The 27,384-nt window shown below is 59.0% G+C and overlaps 2 protein-coding genes across 4 annotated transcripts in view; one reads left to right on the top strand and one right to left on the bottom strand.

Moving 5' to 3' along the window:
* SRCIN1 (SRC kinase signaling inhibitor 1) overlaps positions 1-5,446 on the top strand; it is a 95,798-nt gene extending 90,352 nt beyond the window's left edge. The window contains exons 20-21 of the mRNA XM_077806348.1: positions 913-1,050; positions 5,312-5,446. Of these exons, the coding sequence (XP_077662474.1) occupies positions 913-1,050; positions 5,312-5,446 (273 nt within the window). The remainder of the gene's footprint in view (positions 1-912; positions 1,051-5,311) is intronic.
* A 6,878-nt stretch (positions 5,447-12,324) lies between these two features.
* Positions 12,325-27,384, bottom strand: part of ARHGAP23 (Rho GTPase activating protein 23) — a 73,886-nt gene continuing 58,826 nt past the window's right edge. For 2 of the 3 annotated variants that reach the window (XM_077806221.1, XM_077806223.1), the window contains exons 18-24: positions 25,095-25,168; positions 24,532-24,621; positions 23,413-23,538; positions 22,677-22,718; positions 22,162-22,255; positions 18,645-18,676; positions 12,325-17,344 (exon numbers count right to left, since the gene is read on the bottom strand). In XM_077806221.1, coding sequence (XP_077662347.1) covers positions 16,202-17,344; positions 18,645-18,676; positions 22,162-22,255; positions 22,677-22,718; positions 23,413-23,538; positions 24,532-24,621; positions 25,095-25,168 — 1,601 coding nt within the window. In that variant the 3' untranslated portion in view covers positions 12,325-16,201. The remainder of the gene's footprint in view (positions 17,345-18,644; positions 18,677-22,161; positions 22,256-22,676; positions 22,719-23,412; positions 23,539-24,531; positions 24,622-25,094; positions 25,169-27,384) is intronic. The other variant, XM_077806222.1, reaches the window with a different exon arrangement.

Here is a 27,384-nt window from a genome sequence, read left to right as displayed (position 1 = left end):
CTGCCAGCACGGGCCTCCCCGAGGTTCAAAAATCATGAGTCAGGCCCAGCAAAATTGTTGGATTTTTTTTTAATGTTACATTCATGGTTCTTTGTCTTTGCCTTGTGGCTTTTGAGCCTTTAGTCTCCCGCTGGGAGGGGGTCATGATTTCAAACATCAGTCTGCTGCCTCCCATTGTTTCAGACTGAAAGCCCAGATCCTCTCCTCATGCTGTGACGCTCGGAGCCAGGGCGCTGATCAAAACACCAAAGCTCACGTGACTTTGAAATGGCAAGAGCTGGCAAGGCTGGAGCTGCCAAGAGTGCTCCGGGCCAGGAGCCATGGGTTGGCACAGCCGGGCTGGATCAAAGCAAGGTTCTCCTGGAGAGAGTCTTGCTGTGCCGAAATGCTGCCCGCGGCTTGGGGGCGTGGGGGGAGGATCCTACTAGTGAAAAGCAGCAAACCCAGGCACAGATATGCTGGCGGGCCCATTGCACTGTTCTCGAGGAGCCTTAAAGTGGGTGCCGGCCCCCTTCCCAGAGGGCTGCATTTACCACTCAGTCCACTTAGGGGTGAGCTTTTCTAAAGCAGTTGGGCCCGGATCCTCAAAGGGGTTTAGGCCCCTAATTAATAGCAGTTAGGACCCTAAATACCTTTGAGGATCTTGGCCTAAGTCTGCTCCCACTGAGGGACCGATTTCAATGCGGGGTAGGTCGGTGCGGAGCGCTGATGAAAATCTCACCCCTGTGGGCATCGCAGGGGGCCTCTGGATCTCCTTCACAAGCCACTGCAAGATCTTCCCCCGGGAAGCAAGGCCGGGAGTGCTGCTGGCCGGCCCCAGCCAGCTGCCTCCCACACCCGGAACCGGAGCGAGCGTTAGGTTGGCTCATTCGTGCGTCGGATTTAACCCCCCAACCCCGTGTGTTTCAACAGAGTGGTGGCGTTTCCATTCCAGCCATGAAGATGGTGAATCCAGCCTCCCGGCTGAAGCAGAGCCAGCAGGCGAGCCCGGACAAAAGCAAACACATAAAGCAGAGAATGGAATACATGCGGATCCAGGGACCACAGCAGGTAGTTTATCTCTAGAGCAGCCGCTCCTCTCTGTTAGCCGCAGGGGGACACAAAGACTGGTTAGGAGCCCTGCTTGTCTCTGTACGTCTGCAGGGGAGGGTGGGAGAAACTTGCCCGAGAGCCTGTGCGATCTGACAGCACAGATTTTCTGTTGCTGCTTTTTACTCTCCTGGAGCCTGCCACAGGTGAGGGGGGGAGGTATCTGTGTACCTGGGGGAGGCAGCTGACTCGGGGGAGGTGAGATGTGCAATCGGCTCTGCTGACCCCCACCACGACGGCTTCCGCAGCATTAAACTGGGCACTGAGCTGAGACCAGCAAACTCATGTCTCGCGTGGTGTGAGGGTTGAAGTAGGATTCGCATCTTCCCCCGAGCTCCCTGCCCCAGCTTCATTTCCACCCTCCTCCCATCGGTTCGGGAGGGCCATGTCTATCAGTCACCCTTTTCTAAGAAGGAGAGACATGGATCACTTTGACCTTAGATCCTAGACAGGCTTAAAGCCCCTTCAGAGCCCATCGTGCTCATGATGGCAAATGGGTAACCCCCCACCCCACCCTCAGTGCTCCCCACAAAGTGATCTTGTGGGTCCCTGAATCTGCTGTTGGATCCACAAAGCCATGCCGGGTGGGCCCAGTCTTTGTCCACAGGAGGCGCTCTCCTCTGGTGTCTCCTGGTGCGTGCGGCTCTTTGCAGGCCGCTTGGGGAGAGGAGCGGGGATTTATGGCCGGGGGCGGTGGGGTGGGGAGCTGACGCTCAAGCTGGGGAGACTCTCCTGTGGAACGAGGTGTTTGGTGGCTCGGCTGTTTTCAGAGTCCGACCTCAGAGCACTTTGCCGTTGAGCTCGGCAAGGAATCGGTAGATGGTTGACGCCCACTCCAGACTCCGCCCACAAACATTAGCCACGCCCAGTGCTCTCCATTAGCAAGACCCCAATGGATGCTTCCTAAAGGTGTGGGGGAGACTGTTTCTCTCCCTTCTCTGGCCCCCATCAGATATCCTGCTCCCCACCCATCTTCGCCCAGCACACCGCAGGCTCCCCCGATACACACAGCCCCAGAGCTGGGCCCATTCACGGCTCTGCAGTGGGCTGTGGGGGTTTCGCGGCTCCAACCTCCGCAGCGGTTCTGGGACTGCATTCTTTCCGAGGGGGACACGCGAGACAGTGGGCAAAGGGGGTGGGGCACCGGGAGGCTGTAGGGCAGTTGGATGAAGATTTGGAGTAGACCCCCCCACCCCACCCTCTGGGCGCCTCCCCACTCCCCATTCTAGGCGGGCTTGTCTGCGGTAGCATTGAGCGTGCAGCTGGGTTCACTTGCTTCTGTTGTTCTTGCCGATGCTAACCGTGCTCACAGTGGCTGTCCAGCTTTCTGAAGCCACAAGGCAAGGTAACAAAAGCCAGTTTCTAGCCCTTAAACCTTCCCCCGCCCCCGACCTTCCCCTCCTTGACTGACACCCCGCTCCCCACCCCTTTTTTGCCCGATTTCCCCCAGCACCGGTGGCCAGCCCTAGCCTCCTGGCCCCCAGTCCCTGTCCCTGCTGAGCGACAGCACCCTGGGGATGGCTTGTCTGATGTCCCGCCCTCCCCCACCCTGCAGGCTGTGTTTCAACCCCTCCCCCAATCCTCCTGAAAAATCCCAAATTTTGCTTGTTCGGGTGTAACAAAACCCAGTGGGTACAAGGGCGGCTTCCCCCACTCCCTTGGCCTGGCCGCCGTGGCCACGCTGGGTTTTGAGCCACGTCTCGTGAGCAAAATGGACCCATCCCCGAAAGGATCTGAGCTGCTTCCTTTGCACGTTCCCCACCCACACTTCCTGCAGTGCTAACCGGGGTCCGCACTCCTAGAGCCCAGCACAGATGCTGTTTGTCGTTTCCCGGGAGAGCCGGCTCCCCGCCGAGAGGCAGCCCCCAGCCCGCCATGGTGCTGTTGAGCTCTTTCCGCAGGGTGGGGATGTCTGTGCATGGCCAGACTCCCTGCACTCCACCCCCCCATTCTAGCTTGCAGCGTTACACTGGCCCATGACAAGCAGGGGTGTCCCCCACACAGATACCAAATCCCTTAGTATGTTCTGTTCTCATGACGACGATTTGGGGGCTGATTTCCAAGGCACAGATCCGCGTGAGGAGCCTGCGTCCCTTTGCCGGTCAATGGGCGCCTGACTCCTTTGTGCCTGGCCTGGGGAATTTTGCTGGGCACACAGGACTCAGAAGGACCAGTCGGGAGCTGCAGTTGGGGCATGGAGGGGAGGGGAGGAGAACAGGTAACACCGCTGAGGCAGTTACCCTAGACCCACCCCATCACCCCACTGCAGACCAGAGTAGCTGGCAGGGAAACCATCATGCCCTGGCACCATGCCTCTGGCCACCGTCGGATGACAGGACGCTGGGCTATCGGTTTGATCCAGTGTGGCCACTGTTACGTTCTTCTGTCCTCTCTAGATGCTAGAATATACCTAGGGCCACAGACAACTAAGACCTCCTAGACCCTCTCTTCCATTTGCCTGCCGGTGCAGGATTGTGCCCTCGCATACATTTCCTCATGCCTTGGCCAATCCAGGGTTTCAAGGCTGTGATTAAGGCAACTGTCTAAGGCAGTGTTTCTCCACCGGCAGGTCAGGAGCCTCCTGGGGAATCACAAAAAAGCACGAGAGGGAGCGGGGGTGTCATAAGACATTGCTCGTTTTATTACAGTATAGAGCAAAGAAAATCTCGCCCTCCCACGCCACGCTTGCGGGCCGTGTGTTCTCTGGCAACCTCTCGCTACGCACATGCAAATAACGGCCCCACCATTAGCATTGATATAGGGTTTTTTTTTTAACTCTTATAGTTGCAACAATTGTTGATTTAGTATAAATGGGCTGTTAAGCTGAAGAAACACTCACCAAAGGGGTTTGGAGTAGGGCGTCTAAATGAGCTAGGTGCACAAGTCCCTTTGACTTTGGGAAAAATCCCATTATAGGGCACCACAAATTAATGGGAGTTTGGCACCCAGGTCATCTAGGCGGCTTGGAAAATGTCCAGGGTGCCGTCCAGAGGCTGCACCCAACGCATCGCGCCATGGGGGCGTCTTTGCAGAGACCCAGCCTGAGCTTGCCCTATTCTGATTTCCCCCCACCATCTCTCTCAGCCAGAAACTCGGTGGCTCCCCAAGTCCTTTCCCCCACCGCCTCGAGAGTCACACGCTTTGTGAAGCCCCACTTTGGGCCCCGCCATGCAGCTATTGCTCCGCCAGAGCCTGCCCCAAAGCCTGCCGTGGTCAAAGGGAAGCTTTCCATTGCCTTCAGGATCACACCTTTAAGCATTCCTCATGCCTTGGTCATACCGGCTCCTCTCTGCGTGTAGGGGCCAGCGACACAGCAGACCTCTCTCCCCTTCCATCTACGGACAGGGCGGGAGGGGGAAGGTCTTGCAAGAGAACCTGTGGGTTTGCCTCTTTCCTAGCAGGTTACATAGAGCTGCCAAAACCCTTCGCGTCTGCTCTGTCAGTCACCGGTGTCCCTCACCGGGAGCTTCGCTTGGGCAACGTGGATTATTCTATGTCAATGCTTCATAAAGTTTTGGGGTGCTGTCCTCATTCCCCATGCTTAGGCTAACCCAGCTTGGTGGGGGTCGGGGGGGGCAGAGTCACGTTTTTGGAGGACCTACCCCTATCCCCCACCACCCGTGGTTTCTGAAGCTGCTGGATCCCAACACAGGTCACTGAACACCCTCCCCAGCCAAGCGATGCTCCCCGCAGTTCACAAGCGTCTGTGCACGACCGTCCCTTTCGTTTGCCCCTGTGGGACAGCTCTGATAAACAGCACCTCTGCAGCCACCTCCCCGCTCCTCACCCCCTGGAAATCCCGCCTTCCCCCACGCAGCTGTGACGCAGCTAACTTGAATATAGGCGTTGTTCTAACATGCCGTGCATGCCCAGTCTAACATTTCAATTCTTGTTCCCCCCCTACCCCGACCTTTCTCTCCTGTCTCCCTCTGCCTGCCTGCCTCTCTGTGTGCGTGTGTGTCCGTCCGTCTGTCTGTCTGTCTCTCTCTGTCTCTCGCTCGCCTTCTCCTCTTGGTGATGCTCCTTCCCTCATCCAGTAACCCGTGGAACCAGATCATCTCATGCTCTGTTTGTGGTGTGGACCTTTTCCCAGCTGCTCGACCTCAGGCCTAAATCAATGCTGCTTCTGAACAAATTCCTTAAAAACAAAACAAAAAACTGTTTGATTCCCCCCACCCCCTTCCTCCTCCTCCTCCTCCTTGAATATTGCTTTTCTTTCTAGGCCGCTAGATCATCTAAAGAGGCTAGTGGGCTGAGTGAGACTTCCAGTCCAGTCTCAGAAAAAACTACTCCTGGCAGAACATCCATCCCTGTATTGACTTCCTTTGGGGCAAGGAACTCATCCATTTCATTCTAACGCTCCTTGCCAACTTCTCATTCAACTGTTCTCCTCCTTACTGGGGCCTGGCTTCTCTCTTCCTTACACTCCTCCCTTGGACTGTCTTCTTGAGGCAACTTCAAAGGTCACCAGATGTCCCTCTAGCTTTTTATTTTAATTGTCCTGATCCACTATGGCCGACCTTCGGTCTCGCATCCTGCTCCACTGTGGCCGACCTTCTGTCTCACTTCCTGCTCCAATATGGCCGACCTGCCACTTTCTGTTTCTTCCTCTCTCTTTTTTTTTTTGTTGTTGTTGTTGTTGTTCTTTTTGTTGGTGGTTTTTTTATTTTTTCTCCCCTCTCGACACCTCCTTTTTTCCACCCTGGCGTTTTTTGTTTATTTAAGAGCGCTAAGAACTTCACTCCGCCCGTTTCACGAGCTTCAAGCAACGACGACGGTGCGCGGCGCCAGAACCTGCCACGCCTTGTTCAAGGGGGACCAGAACAAAAGCAGAAGGCTGTTGACAGGGGAAGGGAGGGTGTTGGGGGGGAAGCGGCTTCTGAAGACGTCTCAGAAACCCGCCGATCTGACTGTTAATGCTGCTGCCACTCCGTTTTTCTTTCCTTAAAGTTTTTAAACAGCTGTAACTGTGATTAATCCTGTAGGAGACTGTGCTGCAGTCCTCTAGCCAAGTCTTCATGGGTCAGTGGTGTTTTGACTTTGGAGCCTGTGTGTGCAGCTTTTCCGTTGGGCTTTTGATTGTTGACTTGCTGAAAGGTCACCGCTGTACTGAAGGCCGCCAGGGCTCATCTTGCAAGAAGCCAGCGGGTCAGTGTTTGCGTTAGCTTCGCTGTCTCTTTCTTCCAAGGGTTTCCAAGGGAAACACCTGAGAGGGTTTAGTCTGTGAGATTGCCTGGTGCTTTGCAACTGGAAAGACCAAAGGTCGGGGCATCTCGGTGGCGGAGAGGCAGAATGTTACCCCAAGAGACGTGGCTGAAACGGGTAGAGAAATTGGAATGAGACGGGAACGGTTCCTGAAGGAGTCAGGTTTCCCATCATCTTAGTTTCATAATGTAGCACTTTAAAGGTTTGGTCAGTTTCTTCCTGTAGTGAGAGAGAGAAACTGGCGGGGGCAGCCCAGGACTGCGTGGAGCAGAGGGGTGATGCTGAACGGCAAGGCCAGGGGCTGAGTGGCATGGAAGGGGCTGATACTGCCAGGCATTGATGATGTTGGACTGAGGGACGTGGGAGGAGAGCTGAATTCAGCAAGTGGGGTGGAATGGGGAAAGACAGAGTAGCGCAGGTGGGAGGGGCGAGGTTGGAAGCCCTAGATCTCAACTGGGGGAGAAGGGGCGTAACCCCAGCAAGGATCATGGGTTGTAACCGCCCTGCCCTTCCATATTAGTCTGCATGGCAAAGGGTGAGTGCCACTGTACTAAGCAATATACTGTGTGCCCAGATGGGGGTGTAAATTGGAGGCTGAGAATGCTGCTGGAGTTTAATGCTCCTGGTCCACCTCCTGGCCTCTGCATGGACTCATGGGTAAGTGGGGGTCGGGCATGATGGGGCCTCGCCTTGGGCTGAGTGGGGGTGACAGTCCCCACCGGGCCCTCTGAAATCTAGAGCAATCAGCTCTGGTCAGGCAGGGCTGCATGGAACATGCCAGGGGCTAGCGGGTGGTTTTCACCAGCAGCAGCCCCTGGGGGCTGTAATGCCCAGGCGGCGAGTGAGGGGAAAGAATGCAAAGTACAATAGGCGAGGAGCAGCCCTGGCACCGTGGCTGTAACGAATGCACTGTATAGCACGGCGAAGGGCTGGGGCTCGTTAGAGGAACCCGAGGGAGGGAGATGGGGAACGAGATGAGAAGAGCCGCAGGTCCAGCGGCCAACGCTGGGGTCTCTTGGGCTCAGTCTGGAGCCACAGAGAACGAGCACAAAAGAGGGTCACATGCCATGGACTCAAATAGGTACGGGAGAGGTTTGTTAAAGTACAATACATACGTGTGCGTGTGTGGGGTGGGGGTGGGAGGGATGGCCAGTCACTGGACAAACAAAATGTAAGCACAGATTATACCTAGGGGAATCTATGCGAGCTGTGTGTGCGTGTGAATATCCCAAATGCTGTCGTGTAGAGTGCGGACCATGTGCAACCAGAGTACGGAATCGAATCACTTCTTTTGTTGGCTAGTTCATCGTCGGTTTTCAGTTCCTTCTCTCTTTTTTTTCTTTCTTTCTTTCTTTTTTGTATGGCGATCATTTTTGTACAAAGAGAACGGGCCTTTTTTTGAATAACAAAGAGAAAAGAAAAAAAAAAAAAGAACCGTAATGCAATTTCTTTGGATTGCAAAAAGCAACTCTTTACATTTAAGTGAAGTGTCTTAACATTTTATATTGTTTTAAAAATATATTTACATATTATATATATATAAAATATACGTAATATAAATATATATATATATATAAATATTTAAATGAAGAAGAAACAAAAGAACTCTCTTCACGTCTGGTATATGAGGGGGGTGGATCTTCTTCCTTGGTGAAATTGTTGCTTTAGAAACGCAGCTTTAACCCTAACGCTCAGCTTACCATCCTGTTTTTCCTAGACCTCTCCCTGTTGCCTGTCACTCCTCCCCTCCCCCCGCTTACATTTTGTGTGCACGATGGGAGAGGCTGGTATGCATCTGGAGCGAGCCCCTGGTGCCCGTGTGTGACACCAAGCATCGGGACAGGGTGTCGGTGGCAGGGATTGAACCTGCGACCTCTGAATTGTAAAGTATGACCTTTAAAGCCCAAGTCTTGGGGCTCAAGCGGGCTTCTTACCCGCTGTGGCCTGGCCACCAGTGGGGAAAGGGGGGGGGCTAGAACGGAGCACCCAGCCGGTTACAGTGGCCCCAGCTCCCTTGTAGCAATTTTTAAGACGGGGGGGGGGCCACACGCTGTAGGCAGAGTCAGGCACACACGGGGCTGGTGGGTCGTTTTTTCCCCCTGGGCGGAGCAAGATAAAAGGAACAGCAAGAGGCGGAGTTTAGGGGGAGACTTAGCGCCACCCACTGGGCAGGGAGGGGAAGGAGCCGTCCCTGCTCTTAAAGAAGGGGCTGGTTTTACATCGCGAGTATTTCCCCCTTGCCCGGCATTGTCCAAGCCCTTCCCCACCCCAGGGCCAGCTCCTCCCACGGCCGGGCCAGCGTCAGCCCCACGAAGTCCTACCCCCCTCTCTGCGCCTCTGCCCCTGCCATGCACTGGGCACCCAGCTGCTCCAGTGGGGCTGGCTCAGCGCCGCATGGCTCGGCTCGGCCTCACGCGCTTGGGCCAGAGGCTCGGGCGTGGCCTTTCGGGACGCGGGATGAGCCGGATCCGGGCTCCTTCCTCGCAGCGGTAGCCGGAAGTTGAAGCATTCATTTTATTTTTCATTACCAAAGCGAAACATTCTAGCAAAACTGAGCGTGCTCCTGGCTCGCCCCCAGCCCCAGCCCCTGCCCTCCACCAGCCCCCCCACTTCCTCCCCCCAGTCACCATCCCGCTGGCTCACTGAACCCGCTGCCACAGCCTGGCTAGGGCCAGGCCAAAAAACCCATCACGGCAAAGGCCAGGAGGCGGTAGCGTCGTGGCTTGTCTCGTGGCCACTGAGCCCGTGGACGGGTGCCCACCCCCCAGGCCCTGCCAGGGTGGGGGGAACCCTGAGGGCAGAGCCCCCAGTATTAAGGAGGGCCAGATACCCTGGTGAAGGCCTTCCAGCTCCCACGGGGGGGGGGGGGGCACACACCCCCCATTGTGCCTCAAGGTAGGGGGCTGGACCAGCTCGATGCTGCTGCTGGGGGCCAGTGCCGCACTTGACTCTCCTGCCGGCGTGTGAGTCGCAAGGGTGGGGCGGCTTAAAATCGAAATGCTGGCATAGCCCCCACCCCTGTAGCTAAGGGCTAGGCCCCCCCCCCCCCCGCCAGCACTGCCCCTTCCCCACTGGAGGGGACGAGGTGCTTTTAAAACCCAGGTAAACCACAGCCCCCCCGGCCTCACCTGGGCGTACGTGACTCATGTGCATCCTGGCCTCGCTCCAGCGAGACCTGGCTCGCGGGCCCAGGCAGCTGTCACTACATGAGCAACAGATGTTGCATCTGGGGGCAGATTTTTTTTTCCCCCTAAGGCACAAGGTGGGGGGGGGAACATGGTCAAAAAGCACCTAAGGCCCAGTGCCTCCATGGCACTTTCGCACCTAACTCCCATTGGCTTCAGTGGGCATTCAGCAGCGAAGCACATTTCAAGTTCTGGGCCTGAGTGTCTTGGGCGATAGGGAAGAAAAGAAAAAAAATCAAGGGGCTTTTGAGAATGCTTCACACGGCACGTAGGCCCAGGTGCCTAACTCCCATTGGCTTTTAAGGGGACTTGGGCGCCTTTGAACAGCTGCCCCAAAGGTGCACGTGTTTAAATGTTTACAGCTGCGTGAGGTGACCTGCTGCAGCCTCCTGTGTGCTGCAAAGGCTCCCCTCGCACGGGGGCCACGGCCAGTACTGTCATGGTTGCCCCCATTAACTACCGGGCGGCGACTGGCCTCGCTAGGCTGTGGCTTTGGAGGCCTGACTTAATGTCGATTAGCTTCGTTTCCTGCCCCAGCCCCGCCACGGTTAAGCAGACTAGTCTTCTATGCGTGTGTGTGTTTGTGTGCGTGTGTGTCATTTTCATGGCATCACTCCACTTGTGTGTGAGACCAACAATCACAGCGTGTTGATTGAACAATAAACCCACTTTAGTTTGACTTTTAAATTAAAAAAAGAAAAAGTTAAAAAAAAACTCAAAAGGCACCACCCGAGTTACGCATGTCTCGCTGAAGTCCCTGCTGCATGCCACCCCTTGCTTTCGTCGTCTGAGGCTGTATGTGGGGGGGATTTTGAAAGGACAAAAAAAGAAAACTTTAGATGCTGTTTTCAGGGTTTCTACAACGTCGTGTGTGTCTCTCTCTCTCTCGCATGAATTCTATTGTGAACTGTTTTGCAAAACAAAACAAAACAAAGCTGGTTGTAAAGGACAGGTCTGGAGTCTGTATGTTTTTGAAAATCTTTTTCTGGCTTCTGTCTGTAGCGTAGGTCTATGTATAAACTATATGGATGCCATGGATCGTTCTGTGAGAAATGTGATCATTGTAACTTGAAAAATTCCAAATGACAAAGGGTTGCTTTTTCTTTTGCCTTTCCTTTCTTATTTTCTTTTTTATCAGAGTGTCTGGCTTTAATAAAACACTTTTTTTTTTCTCTATAGCCCTTCTTCCCTTTAGGCTTTGTCTTTTGTTACTGCCCCTTGACCAACCACCACCGAATCCTCACCGGGCTGCGGAAAGCCTCCCTCAGGGGGCTGCAGTCTTCGTGCTCGGTCGCACTGGCGTGTTGCCCCGATTCCCGGTCACATGCACACAGCCCGCTAGCCCCAGTTCCCTTGGGCTTTAAAGTGAAGCGAGTTGGCCCGGCAGGACACTTGACGCGATGGTTGATCACTGTGACACGCAGGCGATCAGGTCGGGCTGTCGTTTTCCGCGAGCGGAGGGCTAGGCCGGGGTCCCCGCCGTAGGCCAGGTCTCCCCTGACGGCCGCGGAGCCGCTCTCGGCCGACGTGCCCAGCGACGGAGCAAAACCATCGCAAGAAGCGGCGGGAGCCGGGGTGACGTCAGGTCTGGTGTCGTAAGGGGCCTTGGTGCAGCGGTTGTCAAACTTGGGGGGGGCGTCAGGGCTGGCTTAGACTGGCTGGGGCCAAAGCTGAAGCCCGAGGGCTTTAGCCCTGGGCATCGGGACTCAGATGACAGGCTCCTGCCTCGGACTGAAGCCCTTGGGCTTCGGCTTTGCCCCACCCCCACCTGGGGCTCAGGCTTCAGTCCCCCCCTCCTGCGGTGCTGTCGTCATGTTTATTGTCAAAAGGGGGGGGCGCAATGCAAATCCCTGCCTTGGAGGTTTCACGGGCAGAGGCTTAGGCAGGCCCTGTGCTGTGAGCAGCGGGCGTGGCCCCGGATCACGAACGGGCTGGTGCGGCTGGTATTGGGCAGGGGCGAAGCCCGTGCTGGGGATGCAGCAGCCTGGGGGGCTCATCTACATCTAAACTTGATCACTGGGTGACAAATCACCCCCCACCCGAGCCCGTAGCTGTGCTGGCCTCACCCCCGTTCAGGCACGCGCCTGTTGCCCTAGCTACCATCGCTTGGGGAGGTGGCGTTGCTACAGCAACGCGGGGGGCATGGGGGGGGGACCCAGCCATCGCTTTTAGAAGCATCTCCATGCCAGTGGTGCGGTGCCCCTCCTGTAGACAGGGCCTGAGGTACCGCTCAGCCAGTCCCTCCAGCTGTTCGCCCTGCTCACGTGAGAACACGGTACGAACGCGAGCCCAGTGGGGCAGTGCAGACGAGCCCCCCCCCCAGCCCTCGCGTTCGGTGTTTGTACAGCGCCTAGCGCCGTGGGGCCAGCACTGGGGCTGCCGGGTAATCCTGCAAGACAAGTAATAATGATAACGATGCTAACAGGGATTGCAGCTGCAGCCTACCGCCCCCTTTTTGCAGAGAAAGTGACGCAAGGTGGGGAGCCTTGATCAACCCCAACCGGGGGAGTTTATTTTGTGGGTGCAGCAGGAAAGCATGCCACGTCCCCTATTCTCCCCTGAGCTCTGCCCCTGTTCCCCACATCACATGACTTCACTGAGCCACCATCAGTTTAGCAGCCCTGTGGGATTGTCCAAAGGCCCCGAGCCAACCAGGTGCACAAGGCACACGAGTGTCATCATGGGAATTGCCCTAATGCACCATCCAAGGGTCCACCTCGCCCAGGGCCAGCCCAGGCAGCTGTTCAGGACGAGGTCAGATTTGGAACGGCCTGGCCCACGCGGGAAAGTCCGGCTGCTAAAAAGCCAACCGACCAGTTAAATAAAAGCCGAAAGTCTGTTCCTTGAATACGCCGCTTTATTGCCAACATATAGACCTGTACGTCGGCGAGGGCTAGTTCCAAACCAGGTGGTTTTTGTGGTTTTTTTTTTTTAGTCTTGCATGTTCCATATACATGGCTGACCTTTTACAACACATCAAGGGAAAAAAATGACACATGCAGAAAGGTTTTAAAAATTCAACACGGTTACAGCACTTGGTGGTTTTCTTCTGGGTTTTTTCAAATGAGCGAAACTTCTTAAAAAAATCCTTATAAATTCTTTGTAATATGTTACACATTTAAAGACAATATTTACACACACAAAATGAAAACAAAAAGAACTTTACAGCAATTATTTGCATAAAGTAAGAACGATGCATAAACTGGAGTAAGGTTTTTTTTATTTTATTTTTAAAATCCCCCCAAGGCCTCTCATTGGAATGGCTGCAGTGTGGAGCGGAAGATGCGGCGTGGCGTCCCTTCCGAGCCCCCGCGCCGTAGAGGGCAGCTAGACGGCCACTGCAGAGACAGTCCCCCTAGTTCATTAAGACAATCGCCTGGCACGGGGCTGGGCTGCAGTTGGCTTTTTTCTAAACACAGAGACGGGTGCATTGGATTTGGCGGGGGGAGGGTTGTTTTTAATTTTGACCTAAAAGGGACCCCCCCAAATTATTACAAATAATATAGCAGCATGAAAACACAGTTTACCATTTTCAAGAGGAAAAATATAAACAACTGCAAAGGACGACGGACGCTTGCTTGCTTGGTGGAAAGTGGGACTTTCTCTGCATGGAATCAATACGCTGCCCGGCCCGTTACCCGGGATAAATGATCTCATGCCAATGTCAGCTCTCCTGACGCTGAGCAATGCAAAATCTTCCATGGCACTATGTTTGTAGCGAGAGACAGGCCGCCAGGGCTAGCCAAATTCCAGTTTGCATACGATCAGCCTTACCTACCTGCAGCGCCCCTCCAGGTCCCATTGGATCCCTTCGCCCCGGCCTGGCCCGCCCCGCGCACGCTGGTACAGCTGCTGCGGCCCCCCCCGAAGGCGGCTGCATCGCTTGGGAAAGCGCTTTGAGCCGACAGGCAGCAATCGGTGCCCCCAGCTGGGCGGGTGGCCCAAGCGCTGGGCCGCTGGCGGCGTGACGGAAAACAAACCACAAACGAGGCCGCTGGCGTCTAAGGCGAGGTCAGCCTGGTAAGTTCCTGGGTGAAAAGAGCAGGGGAGGGCGAGGGGAGTTTCGCAGGGTGGACACGCTCCTCTCGGAGGGGTTTGAACGCTGCAGCCCTTGTGCCGTCCACGTGCTCTGCAAAGTGCTCCGGCAAGCCCTGCAGTCAAACTCAGTTCTTGCCGGGCTCTAGGAAGCGTCCGCTCTCTGCGGGAGCGCGCTCTGGCTCCCAGCCACGGGGTGCAACCCTATTGAGCAGGGCAGGTGCACGTGGCCCAGCTGTTCTGGGCAGGTGGGGGGCAAGGATTCAGGTGGGCACCGAGGGGCAGCCAGTGAGTGCTGGGGGGGAACCAACCGTGCGGTGAGACACAAACAGGCCAGGCCTGTCGCTGGGAACGTGTGGGCCAGGAGGAAGCGAGCTGGTGGGGCTAAAAGCCGGGCTGTGCAAGGTGGTGACTGGGACTGAACAGCCTGGGGAACGGGCACTGCTGCTTTCGCACCCACCTGGCACCGGGGCTGCAGCATTAACACTGGGCTGCCCACAACATGCTCCTCCCCGGCTCGGGGCCGGATGGCACCAGTGGGCCCTATGGGTTTACCCCGGGCCATTTCCCCGGTCAGCGCTGCTAGCAAGGGCCTGACTCGAGAGATGGAGTCTCAGTCACGTGAGCCCTGATTTCTCCCAGCGCCGTGCACCACGGGACCTGGGCCTGGCTGCTCTCTGCAGGGCTGTGCGCACCCACGCCGCTCGCTCACACCCGGCCCAGCCCAGCCCTGCTTCTCAAAAGGGCTGCAACCTGCCTGGCTGGGTCACCTAACGCTCCTGCTCCCAGCTGCCTGCTCCACCTGCTCGCCAGGGGCTGCCCAGCCAGGCTGAGCCTGCCAAAGACCCCCCCAGCCCCGCTGGGAGTGCCCGATTCCCACCGGACGGCCGAACCTCGGGCGGCTTCGCCCCTCTCAGCCTACCTGCTAGGCAGCATGAGCTGCTGAGTGTGAACCCCCCATCCAGACACAGGGGCAGGAGGCCTCGGGCCTCAGAGGGTTGTGTCCGGGGAGGAAGGGCAGCTGCCGAGTGCTCGGGGCTGAACTCTAGGCCCCAGTGACGCCGGTGGATTCCTCCCTCCTCCCCGAATGTTCCTGGCTGGCCCACGTACCTTCCCTGGCTGGATTTCCCTGCCGCACACAGTGTGGGTAGAATCACCAGCAGCTACACTGGCGGGGTGGGGGGAGCTTGGGGAATGGTGACGGGCACGCTGGGCGTGCAAGGAAAACTCCCTCGCCTGGAGGGGAATGGGCCACTGGAAGCGCTGAACCAGCCGTGGCCTGGGTCCCCTTCCTGCGCTTCGCCAGCCACCGTTCCAGCCCCTGCTCCTTCCCCTGTGGCTTTGCAGGCTGGCAAACAACAGCACCACCTGCCCCCGGCACCTCCTCCCTGGCAGAGAGCAGGACCTGGCCCGGCCTGGCACAGGGGAGGGGCTGGGGAACAAAGGGCCCCTTGGCACGAGGGCCATTTCCCAGCATTCACGCGAGCGGATCCCGCACCTGGTGCCAGCGGGCGTGTGTCACGGAGCACATGTGCCAATGGCCCCAGCACACGCACTCCTGCACATGTGCCAATGAAGCCAACACACCTACAGCTCCCCATTACCCAGCGCTGGCTCACGCTGGACACAGGGGCACCCCAGGAACGGGCTCCTTGGGGCACAGCCACGGCACACACGCTCCCCCTGGACTGCCCCGGGGGGAGGGGGGGAAACCGGTTTGGGAAAGGGGGGCCCCTCTCTGGGGCAGGCAGGACGGGCTGGGACTGGGGTGCCAGGGACCCTGTGTTCGAAGCCACCCCACGTTTCCTTGCACCCCAGCGGCACAGGGGCATGTTCTCTGAGCCGAGGGCGGCTGGGGGGGCCCAGTAATGTGATGCCAGAGCTGTGGCAGCATTTCAGAGGCACCAGCTCCGGCTGCGAGGCGGTTTGGAGGCTGGCAGCGGGGGACTGGCAATGGTCTCATGGAAATGGGAGCATCCTTCCCCCGCCCCCACCCCCCGTGTCGGGGGGGGAGCAGCCCTTGGCAGCAACCGCGGGATCCCCCATCAAGGGGTGGGGCGGCGAGAGCCACGCACACTCCGCCCGGTGAGGTCTGGGGGGGCAGCCTCAGGGACCCCACAGCCATGCAGGGAGATGTGCTGGGGGGGCCGTGAGGCCGGGGAGGGGTGGCCTGTCGGGCCAAGTGCTTCCTGTGGGTGCGCGGTGACCGCCCACCCGACCCAGCTGCGGGCTGGACCCAAAGGGCTGGGATCCTGGCTCTGTGGCGAGGCCGGGACGCTCCGAGTTGCGGACGTTCCCCCCCCAGGGGTGGGGGAGTCTTAAAAAGGGAGCCAAATTAAAGAGACCCACGATTAAATCCACAAACCAAGGGAGGGTCGTTCAATTAACGCCACGCCCAAGCGCCGGCTAGGCAGCGCGGCCAGGGCAGCGAGGGGGCGTCTCCGGCACCCTTGGGAGCCCCGTGAGAAAGGCCAAGGGACGCTCCAGGGGCAAGGCCGGCAAAATCAGGGCAAGTGGCTGCTCGCCCCTCGAGGGAGCTCCTAGCTCTGTGCAGCGCCTGGCACTGGGTGGATGGGGAACCGCCCGGAGACGGGTCCTCAGCCTTCGCCACAAGAGGCCCCACAGGGGGAGAAAGGGATGGCGGGGAGGGAAAGCAGAGACAGCCGGGCCTCGGGGTCTGGAGGGGGTTAGAGACACTGGTGGAAGCGGAAGGAAGCTGCGCGCGTGGGAGCCGGGCCCCGGTCGCCAGGGTTCCCCTCCGGGCCCCTGCTGTGCTGCTGCTCGCCGGCGCCGCCCTGGTGGCTCAGTGCCGAGGACGAGGAGGGCCTGGCCTTGGTCGACTCCAGGCTGCTGAGGCCCGAGTCCTTGTTGTCTCTGTGCAGGTCCCTGCGGGAGGCGCCGGCGTCCGGGGGGCCGAGCTCGGGACCCGCGGGGGGCCCCGGGCCCGGCACCTGCTGCTCCTTCCACTCGTTGAAGTTGAGATCCTTCAGGCCGCCGGGCACCACCACCGTGTGACGCCGCCAGGAGCTCTTCTTGCGCCGCGTCTCCGGGGAGTGGGGCTTGCGCAGGGGCACGGCCAGCATGTCGTCGGCCGAGCCCCGCAAGCGCAGGCGGATCTGCTCCGTCAGCGAGGGCCTGGCCGGGGCCCCGCCGGCCCCCGGGGGCCGCAGGGACTCCTGGCTGCCCTGGGCCGACGACTCGCTGTCCGGCCGGGGCCGCGCCAGCTTCCGGCGGGCCAGCGTGTCGCACTGGATGAGCCGGTGGGAGTTGAAGGAGGCCCGGGCGAGCTTCTCCTTCTCGCCGCTCTCCGCCTCGGGCCCCTGCCCGGCGCCCGGCCCCGCTCTCCCCGGCAGGAAGCTGCTCTCCGTGTCCGTCTCCACGTGGCTGAACTCGCTGCGCTCGTCGTCCGCCTCCTCGCCTCGGCTCTCGGCCACCGACTGCACCTCGGAGCACAGGCTGCGGTCGATGGTGGACAGGGTGGAGTAGCCCGAGACGATGGACCGGGCGTCCGGCGCCGGCTCCCTCGGTCCCGCCGGCTCCTCCACGCCCGCTCGGCGACTCGGAGCGTCACGCATTGGGCCTGGCTCTCCGGGGGCTGCGCCGCGCCCCGGCCCCTTGGCCTCTTCCTCCTCCGCGCCCCCGTCCTTGGCCTCCTCCGCTCTGCCTTTGCCGGCGCTCTTGGTGGCCTCGTGCTCCGAGTCGTCGTCCGTGCTGCTCCCCAAACGCTTGGCCTCCCGCCGCTTCTTCCTCTTGCGGTTGACGGCGGCGATGAAGGAGATGGCGAGCAGCTCCTTGTTGTACTGCTCCTTCCGGGGCGCCCCCGAGCTCTGCTGGAGAGAGAACCCCCCCGCTTAGTGCCACAGCCCGAGCCCGTCTGCGCCCCAGGTCCCGGAGCCAGGCTCAGCTCGCGCTGCTTCGCACCGAGCGCTTGGGCCGCCGCCCTGGCCGCAGCCGCCCTGCCGCAGCAGTGCATTCTGGGAAAATTGAGGGTGTCATCCCATCATGCCACGGTGCATTCTGGGGAGGAAATCTAGGCCACTGTCGCATATTGCTGCAGTGCATTCTGGGACAACTCGAGGCTGCTGGCCCATATTGCTGCAGTGCATTCTGGGAAATATTTCAGCCACTGTCCCATATTGCTGCAGTGCATTCTGGGACAAATCGAGGCCGCTGGCCCATATTGCTGCAGTGCATTCTGGGAAATATTTCAGCCACTGTCCCATATTGCTGCAGTGCATTCTGGGACAAATCGAGGCCGCTGGCCCATATTGCTGCAGTGCATTCTGGGAAATATTTCAGCCACTGGCCCATATTGCTGCAGTGCATTCTGGGGCCATGGAGGCTGCTATCCCAGTCCAATGCCCATCTCTCAGGGCACAGGATTGCATGTGCCTTCCCACTCCTACGTGTCCCACCCAGCCAGGAGCTGGCCAGCCCCATGGACCCAGCAGAACCACCAGGACAGAAGCTAAGAAGAGCTAAAGCCAGCCCTGCTCATGGGAAGGGGCCTTGCTCAGGAACCCCACACAGTTAGGAACCATGTCACATGTCGGCAGGAAACATACGTGGGGTGAACCAGGTTAGAATTCTGGATACTGCAGAGCATGCACAGCCCCTGGTCAGGATCAGGGCCCTGTCGGACTGGGCAGATCTGCTCAGAGAAACTGGCCAAGACACTCCCTCCCCTAAAGGATCTAAATAGACAAGGGGGAAGAGGGGAAACTGAGGCAGAGAGCGAGCAGGCTGAGCCAGGAACAGAAATCAGCTGTCTTTGACTCTCAGGCCAGGGCCCTACCACCGTCCTGTGATTTGCAAGGTCACCTTGAAGCTGTCTCCTGCCTCATCAGACCCAGGTAAACCCCGCGACCTCCCTCCCTCATGCAGAGTTGGCAATCCCGCTCTCCCGTCTGGCTGCTCTCCGGAAGACAGGACAGCACGGCCCCAGGACTGAGGTGGGAAGGGCCACGTGAGGCATTAGCTGCTGAGCTGCTCTGTGCTTTTACAGCAACAGGATGTATTGGTAAAACGCCGATCTTCCACCCTGGGTTTCCTGTCCTTTTCGCTGGAGATTTTAGCACACACAGGACACCCCCCCAGACTCCAGAGCGTCCCTCACACGGGAGTCCTTACCTTCGATTTGGCAGAGCTGCTATTGGTAGAATCTGTAACACAAAAGACAGAGCAGGGATTAGGGAGGGCGGGGGAGGTCTTTACTAGCGGGGGGGGGGGGGGCTAGGGGGCGTGCGGGCATCACAGCAGAGGGACATTTCTCAAGGGCATTCGCCAAGCTCTCCCTCCACGTGCGGCTCTAATCAATGGTACGATCAGCATCCAAATGGATCCAGCAACGGGCAGCAGGGCGCCCATGCTGGGAAATTAACGAGGCCCAGGTGTAGCTGTCGGGAGGGGCGCCAGGACAGCGGGATTTTGGGCACTTTGCAAAAAGTCCCAAAAGCCCTTGGTTTCAGGCCGGACCAAACGTTTCGATTTCTGACCATTTTTAAACATGTTTGAATTTATTTTTTAAATAAAATTTGAGGAAATTTTGAAGAAAAAATTCACTTGGAAGGGAAAAATCGAAAGGATTTGTCAGATTTGTTTTTCCCCCTCCAAACGAACAATTTGGCAAAACGGACGCGAATTTGTCAAATGTTCCAGCACCGCCGATACCAGAAACAAAATTTCAGCCGCAATATTTCGCAGCTCCAGCCGGCCGAGCCACGGAGGTTCATGTGCCTCCAGGCAGCGGCTGCCCCAGACTCAGGGGGGAGCTTTCCGGGGATCTCTGATCCCACAGAAGGAGCTTCCAGGAAGTCCAGTGATCTCTGGGTCCCTCTGTCCACTCGCGTGCGATCCGCGCGCACCCCGCTCACACAACCGCGGGGTTAATCACAGCACGGGGGAAAAGTACAGAAAAGGAAACGAGAAAAAAGAACCAGGCCCAGCTGAGAAAGGCCCAGTCGCCGGAGCCCTGGTCATACACCCAGCAGCCGGATGGGTCCTGCCAGTGGCGTTAACGGAATGGAGCCACAAGCCCAGGACGGACGGACGGGGTGGAAAGGGACAGTGGCGCGATGGGAGAACACAGGAGGAGTTACTCCGCTGGCACCTGGGGCTACGGAGGCTGGTTCCGGGGAGCCCCAGGCAGGATTATGCAGCGCTCACGCGCCCCAGGGCAAACCAGTCTCGTGACACGTGGGAGCTCTCTCCTCTGATGCTCACTGAGCTCAGGTTAGACCCAGAGGGGCCTGATCCCGATTTACACTGGGCCCCCTTTGCACCGATCCCTGCGGCCAAATGGTTATCACGGACGCTCCAGGCGGTTCAGACTCGTGGCCTGCAGGGCCAAAGGCACAAGCTCCTACCGCTGGCCCTAAAGAGGGGGTCTCCTATAGCTGGGAGCAGCCACCAAGGCAATGCCTCCCCCGATACTACAGCAGGGAGATTTTTAGTGGGGGGGACCACTGGCAGATCCCCGACGGTGGAAACTCCATCTGAAGTCAGGGGGCAACGCCCATTCACACCAGCCAGAGACCCGAGGCCGTGCGCAGTGAAGGGCCAACGCGGCAGGATATTGCCCATGGGCTGCCTGCTCCAAACCCGAGCTCAGCTCTCTCGCTGGGCTGGAGGAGGGGCGAGCCCCAAGGAATGCACAGGCGAGGGCCGTGGGGGGACTGTGTGTTAATCTGCAATGTCTCGCAAGCAGGTTAAGGGGGGGGGGAGGGAGAGGATGCACCCACCGCGACAGCCCCCACTCCACCACACTGAGAAGCACAAGGACAAACACAATGACCCCCAGACACACCCCACCCCGGCGGAGGGATGGGACTCGCGGCTGGTGATTATAAGAGAGGGGGCCAGGAGGGGAATGCTGAGCCCTGGAGGATCTGGAATCCCAGCCCCCGAACCTGCAGCTAGCCACCACTGGGAAGAGCGAGCTGTGAACCAGGGGGGCTGGCGGGTCAGCCTGGGCTCCTTGGTTGTGGCGCAGGGGTCGTGTGGGTCTGGGGGTGTCGGGGGCACAGCCGGGATGGGGCTGGGCTGCATGGCCACTGGGAAGGCTCAGAGAGGGGAGAGGCCAAGAGATGAAGGGGCGTCTCTGCACCCTGGGCAGGCAGATGGATGAGGGTCTCCCAAGGGTCCACTGATGACCTCAGCACCCTGGGGTAGGTGGCACCAGCTGATCGGACTCCAGAGGGATCCCCAATACCCACTCACATGGCCAGGCTCGTGCTTCTGGCATTCACAGATTCCAGCTGGCAGGGCTCCCCCTGTACCCAGCTACGGCTCGGCTGATGCCAAGCACCGGGGACATGGGCACCAGGACCAGCAGGCCTCTGACCCGACGCTGCTGGGTGCTCTCAGGCGGGCAGGGTGGCAGAGGGGCCGGCGCTCCCCTGTGCTCCCTCACAGAGCAAACTCCATGTCAGCGGCAGGGCCCCCCATGTATCCAAAGCTGCGGGTGGATGTGGGGGGCGGGGTCCAGATCATTCTTCCTCTGACTGCAAGAGGGACGAACCACACCGGGGGTGCCAAGCTGAGGGTTGTGACCTTGCAGAGGGGGAAAACGGGTACCGGGGGGGGGGGGGGGCATGCCCCCCTGCCCATGGGAAAGGTGGGTCATTGCCGAAAGAAAAGCCATGTGGGTCAGGTGCACTGCGGCCAGCGCCGTGGGGTGGGAGTAGGGGGCGCTCTTCCCAGGGGGATCGCACAGGGCTCCGGCTCCCCTCCTGCACCCGCTCTCTCACGCTCACCCGACGGAATTAGTGCGTGAGCAATGCACCCAGGCAGCAGCACTGTACCCGCTCTAGAGCTCCAGGAGATCCGCTGGAGGAGGAGGAGGAGGAGGAGGAAGAGGAGGAGAAGACAGCAGAGAGACGTTTAAGGAAAGAGCATAAAGAATCAATGTCATTTCAAAGCCGCTCCGCTCCGCACGCGCAGCTCGAGCCGGGGAGAGGGACCAGGCACAGGACAGAGGCAGCCAGTAGGGGGGGCAAATAAGCTCTGCCCCCCAGACCCGTGGCAGAGCTGCTGGGGCTGGCTGGCTAGTGAGGGAACAACGGGCAGCCCTGGGGTTTGATGGCTGGTACCTGGACTGTTCCACGATGGGGCCTAGTGGGGGGCTCAGGGACAGCAGCTATCACGGAGTATATGCAGGAGAGGACCTGGGGAACTCACTGACACTAGACCAGCGTTTCCCCGCGGTAACACTAGGGGGAGCCCAACTGCAGTTGGTCACCAGCCCATGGCCAGTGATTGGCTCCTTGTTTTTCCTGGGTGCCAGCCTCCCCACCACACCCAATCCTCAGCAGTGGGCGTGGCCTGAGGAAATGCCCCTCCTCCTGCCCAGGAAGGCTCGTGCCGGCTGCTAGACGGGCAGCTCCTGCGTCACTAAGGGCAAGTGGGAGCCCAGGTCCCCAGCTATCCTGCAGCTCATCAGCCCGCTTGCGAGGGGCATGCCCAGGGAGGGGGATGCTGGGGGTGCCCAGGGAGGAGGGGGATCCCCGGCTTGCCCAGCAGGGAGTGCCTGATGGGGAGAGCCCTGGCCTGGCCAGGGGCAGTGGCCCAGTAACTCCTGCGAGGTCACTCCTCCTCCGGTGCTGCCGGCTGAGCCCCAACGGCCCCACGACTGGAGCCTTCCCCTCACCTGAGGCGTCCCCTGGCACCACCGTCCTCCCGATGTTGGGGAGCAGGTACTCGATGTTCGGCACCGACTGCGCCTCCTTCTCGTCCACAGGGGTCTGGAACGGCAGCCGGGGGAGAGCGGTGAGCAGAGCAGCCCCTGGGTCCAGCCCCGACTCCCTTCCACGCTGTCTGCCGAGAGCCCCCTGCCCCGCCAGCCGTGCCGGGCAGAGCCCCTCGGGGGGAGCCGCTCGCCCTGGCGGGGTCCGTCCCCAGGAGCTCAGCGTTCCGGCCTCGGGCAGAGCGGGGCGCTGTTCACACACAGGGAACCAGCTGGCCTCCCCCTCCACCCGGGTCTCCAGCAGGGGGCAGGAGAGAGGCTGCCCCCAGGCCGGTCTCGCGAGGGCCATGCATGCAGAGCTCAGGGGGTGCGTTCAGGGACCAGCTATCCCCAGAGAGGAGCAGCCCTCCCACGGCTGGGACAGGTGCCCACCGGCGGCCAGGGAGCCAACCCCCCTGCTCCCCCCGCCTGGGACTCACCTTCTCCCCCTTGTCCTCCTTGTCGCTGAAGAACCAGTCCGACTGTGGGGGCAAGGAGAGGGGACGAGGGTCAGAGCGCAGCAAGATGGCAACGCTGGGGCTTTCCACAGCGGGCCCCTCCTCGCAACCCCCGCCCCGCAGCACAGGGCCGGCATCGCCCACTCCGGGGGGGAAAGAGAGGCGGGAAGGGGGGGTGACTGGCTCCAGGTCGCCCGGCTACTGCCAGATTCATTCCCACGTCGCCCCCACCCAGCACGGAGATCCAAATGCATGTCTCAGTCTGACTCTGCAGGCCCCTCGGCCCCACAGCCTAAGCCCCCTCTCCCTCCCCTCCAGCCTGCTTCACAGTCCCGGGGCACCCACCCCCTCCTTTCTGACCCTCCACACCCTGCACCGCATTGGGAGCTGAACACGGCAGATCCCGACCATTCAGAAAAGTCCAACCCCGACCCACTGATGTTCGGCTTCCAAGGAGGGACTTTTCCCTTCAGCTTGGTAAGATGGGCAAAGAGCGGGCGAAGCAGGGCGCCGGGAGCCCATCCAGCCCAGGGGGAGCAGGGCACTGGGAGCTCATCCTGACAAGTAAAGCACAGGGGGTGAGGTGGGTGGGGGATCTGGGGGCCAGGGGCCTGTCCTGCCCAGTAAAGCGCTAGGGAGAGCTGGTGGGGGCAGGGCACCGGGGGCCCGTCCTGCCCAGTAAAGCACAGGGCTGAGCAAGGGGCCGCCTGTCACTTACATGCTGGATGAGGGTCTCCACGATTTTGTAGCGGTCTGGCATGTGCGTCACCATGTCCGTCATGTTGTCCTCGGACGTCCGGACCAGCGTGGGGCCGAAGACCAGGGCCAGGTTCCGGGGCTCCATCTGCAAACAGGGCAGGGGGTTACAGTCCCAGCAGCCAGCCCCACTCCTGGGTCCCAGGAAACCCCATCCCGATGGGTACTATCACCCTGCTGTCAGCAGCCTGAGCCCAGCCTGCGCCCGTGGGCCCCCCTCTGGGATCGGACAGTCTCATGCCAAGGCCCTGGGCTGGAAGATCCCAGTGATAAAAATCACATCAATCCCCAGCCTGGGGGAACGGCGGGCAAACACCCTGTCCTGCCATCGGCCTCGCTGCAACCCGTCCTACCTGATCTCGTCAAACCCAGATTAGCCAATTAACTAATGAACTCACAGTCACTTTCCCAGCACCGGTGGGTTAGGGTGATCATCCCCTTCTTACAGATGGGGAAACTGAGGCAGTGGCTAACACTGTCACAGCCAGGGACAGAACCCAGGAGTCCTGACTCCCAGTTGCCCACTCTAACCATTAGAGAACGGTGTCTCCCTCTCCACTTAGCTTTTGAGCTTTGCTTCGCAGTCCAGGAAAGGAGGCTATCCCAGCCGACAGGGCGCTAGTCTGGAGCTTGGGAGATCAATCCCCTGCTCTGCCACAGACGTTCTGGGTGACCTTGGGCAAGTTACTTAGGACACGTTTACGCCTGGAGCCAGAGGTGGGACCCCCAGCTCGGGCAGACACACCCACACTCGCTCTGATCACGACAGACGTGCCGTGGCAGCCGCACAAGCGGCAAGAGGGGCTGGCCGCCCTGCGTGCGATCCCAGCTGAGACCCCAGGTCCCCGTTCGGTACAATGCAGAGAACATGCAGCGCTCCTCAGGGACTCGGCTCTAGGTTTTCACGTCCACGCCCTGCTGGGGAACCTGGGGCATAGACCACAGAGCACTCGGGCCCTGGAGAGCACCAGGCGTCCCGCACACAGAGAATCCGCGGCCCTGGGGCCGGGCTCATTAATGCCCAGGGCTCTCTAGCAGGGCACGGGGGCTGGCTGGGGGGGACAGGTGGTGGCAACGATACCTTGTTCTTCTCGGAGTGGTCCGCGATGGTCTTCAGGTGCCCCACCAGGAACTTGAGTGTCTCGTAGTACTGTCCCGGCAGGTCCCGGATCTGGGGGGGCACAGAAACAGCATGAATGCTTGGTCAGCCACAGAGAGGGACAGCGACCTCCCCTCCCCATCCCAGCCTCACTCCTTCCTCACTAGGGCCCTCCTCATTCCGGATCGGCCCATCCATTCTTCCTCTACCCACCATTGCACACACCTCCCCTTTTCCAGGCTGGAGGAGGGAGCAAGGCAGGATGCTCTGCACCCCCCAAGCCTCAGGACAGGGCTGGGATCCCCCCACGCTGGACAGGCCAAGCCTACCAGACAGATGGAAAGGGAGGGAGAATTGTTCCTGGGACGGCGGTGACGCTGGCTCCCCACCCATGGGCAGGAGGTTTGGGGGCTCAGAGGGTGACCCCTGCTTGACGGCTGTGGCAGGGGGACCTGCGGAGGGTTCCCACACCCAGGAGGGACCGACAGCCCCGAGGGAAGAAGGGCCCTGCCCCACATGGGACAGGCTCTGGCCACTCGCCGTACCAGTTTCCGCAACGTCTTCAACCTCTCGCTGGCATCTTCGATCCGGTTGGCTTCGATGAAGTCGTTGTACTTATCTGAAAGCCAGACACGCAGAGAGAGGCCGGGTTCAATGGCACCGCCAAGCACGGCCCCAGGGTGGCGCCCTCGGGGCAGTGCCCGCTGGGCCAGGGCCGGGGGTGAAGCCCCAGGCGGGTGCACTGCTAGGGACGCTGATGAGGGGTGGAGAAGAGAGGAGCCATCAGGCCAGGACGCAGGCAGCATTCAGGGGTGGGCATGCTGGGGCACGGGCACAGGGGTAAGAAGGAGGTGGGGCAGCAAGGGGGCTCTGGGTGACAGCAGTATCAGAATATCAGGGTTGGAAGGAACCTCAGGAGGTCATCTAATCCAACCTCCTGCTCAAAGCAGAACCAATCCCCAATATTTGCCCCAGATCCCAAACGGCCCCCTCAAGGATTGAACTCACAACCCTGGGTTTAGCAGGCCAATGCTCAAACCACTGAGCTATCCCTCCCCCTAGTAACATGTACCCAGAAGGCTCTGAGCAGACAGATGGATCGTGGTGCTCAGGGATTGCTGGCAGCACAGGGCACATGGGTAATGCAGAGACAGCGGATGAAGGGGGGCAGTCTATATCTATGGGGCTCTGGGGGCTGCTGCATGGACACAGGGGTTCCCAGGGCAGATCGCCAGGCAGCGAGCGGAGCAATGTGCCAATGACAGGGTCACAGAGCCATCCCCCCAATGCAGCCGACACACATGGGCTCACCCCTGGGGCACCAGCGGGACAAGGGCTGCCTCCGTGAAGGAGGGCCACAGGCGGGGGAGGGGGGACACGTCCAGTAGGGAGGTGTGGGTGAGGGGAGGGCTCCAAGCGGGCTTTAGTCACAACAGCGCAGCGAGTCAGAGGCTGCAGGGGAACGTGGTTACCACTGGGCAGCAGAGACACGCACCAGAGCCAGCCGCACTCCTAATCCTGATCCTAGGAGAGGCTGAGGAGTGTGTGTGTGTGTCCGTGTCCTCTGGCTCTGCATGCGTGTGAGAGAGAGAGAGAGAATCCTAGAACTGGAAGGGACCTTGAGAGGTCATCTAGTCCAGTCCCCTGCACTCAAGGCAGGACTAAGTATAGCATCCCTGACAGGTGTTTGTCTAACCTGCTCTTAAAAATCTCCAATGATGGAGATTCCACAACCTCCCTGGGCAATTTATTCCAGGGCTGAACCACCCTGACAGGTAGGAAGTTTTTCCTAATGCCCAACCTAAACCTCCCTTGCTGTAATTTAAGCCCATTGCTTCTTGTCCTATCCTCAGTGGTTAAGAACAATTTTTCTCCCTCTTCCTTGTAACAAGCTTGTATGTACTGGATAACTGTTACCATGTCCCCTCTCAATCTTCTCTTCTCCAGACTAAACAAACCCAATTTTTTCAATCTTCTCTCATGGGTCAGGTTTTCGAGACCTTTAATCATTTTTGTCGCTCTTCTCTGGACTTCTCCAATTTGTCACATCCTTTCTGAGATGTGGTGCCCAGAACTGGACACAATACTCCAGTTGAGGCCTAATCAGCGCGGAGTAGAAGGGAAGAATCACTTTTCGTGTCTTGCTTACAACACTCCTGCTAATACATCCCAGAATGATGTTCGCTTTTTTCTGCAACAGTGTTACACTGTTGACTCATATTTAGCTTGTGGTCCACTATGACCCCCAGATCCCTTTCTGCAGTACTCCTTCCTTGGCAGTCATTGCCCATTTACGCTACCAGCACTCCCAGCTACCTTCGAGACACCACTGACTTCCTGAGGAAACTTCAATCCACCGGTGATCTTCCTGATAACACCATCCTGGCCACTATGGATGTAGAAGCCCTCTACACCAACATTCCACACAAAGATGGACTACAAGCCGTCAAGAACACTATCGCCGATAATGTCACGGCTAACCTGGTGGCTGAACTTTGTGACTTTGTCCTTACCCATAACTATTTCACATTTGGGGACAATGTATACCTTCAGATCAGCGGCACTGCTATGGGTACCCGCATGGCCCCACAGTATGCCAATATTTTTATGGCTGATTTAGAACAACGCTTCCTCAGCTCTCGTCCCCTAACGCCCCTACTCTACTTGCGCTATATTGATGACATCTTCATCATCTGGACCCATGGAAAAGAAGCCCTTGAGGAATTCCACCATGATTTCAACAATTTCCATCCCACCATCAACCTCAGCCTGGTCCAGTACACACAAGAGATCCACTTCCTGGACACTACAGTGCTAATAAACAATGGTCACATA

Source organism: Eretmochelys imbricata, chromosome 27 (assembly GCF_965152235.1).
Source record: "Eretmochelys imbricata isolate rEreImb1 chromosome 27, rEreImb1.hap1, whole genome shotgun sequence".
Classification (NCBI taxonomy): domain Eukaryota; kingdom Metazoa; phylum Chordata; order Testudines; family Cheloniidae; genus Eretmochelys; species Eretmochelys imbricata.
The sequence above is the reverse complement of the archived record's forward strand: the minus strand, read 5'-3'. Positions and strand labels throughout refer to the sequence as shown.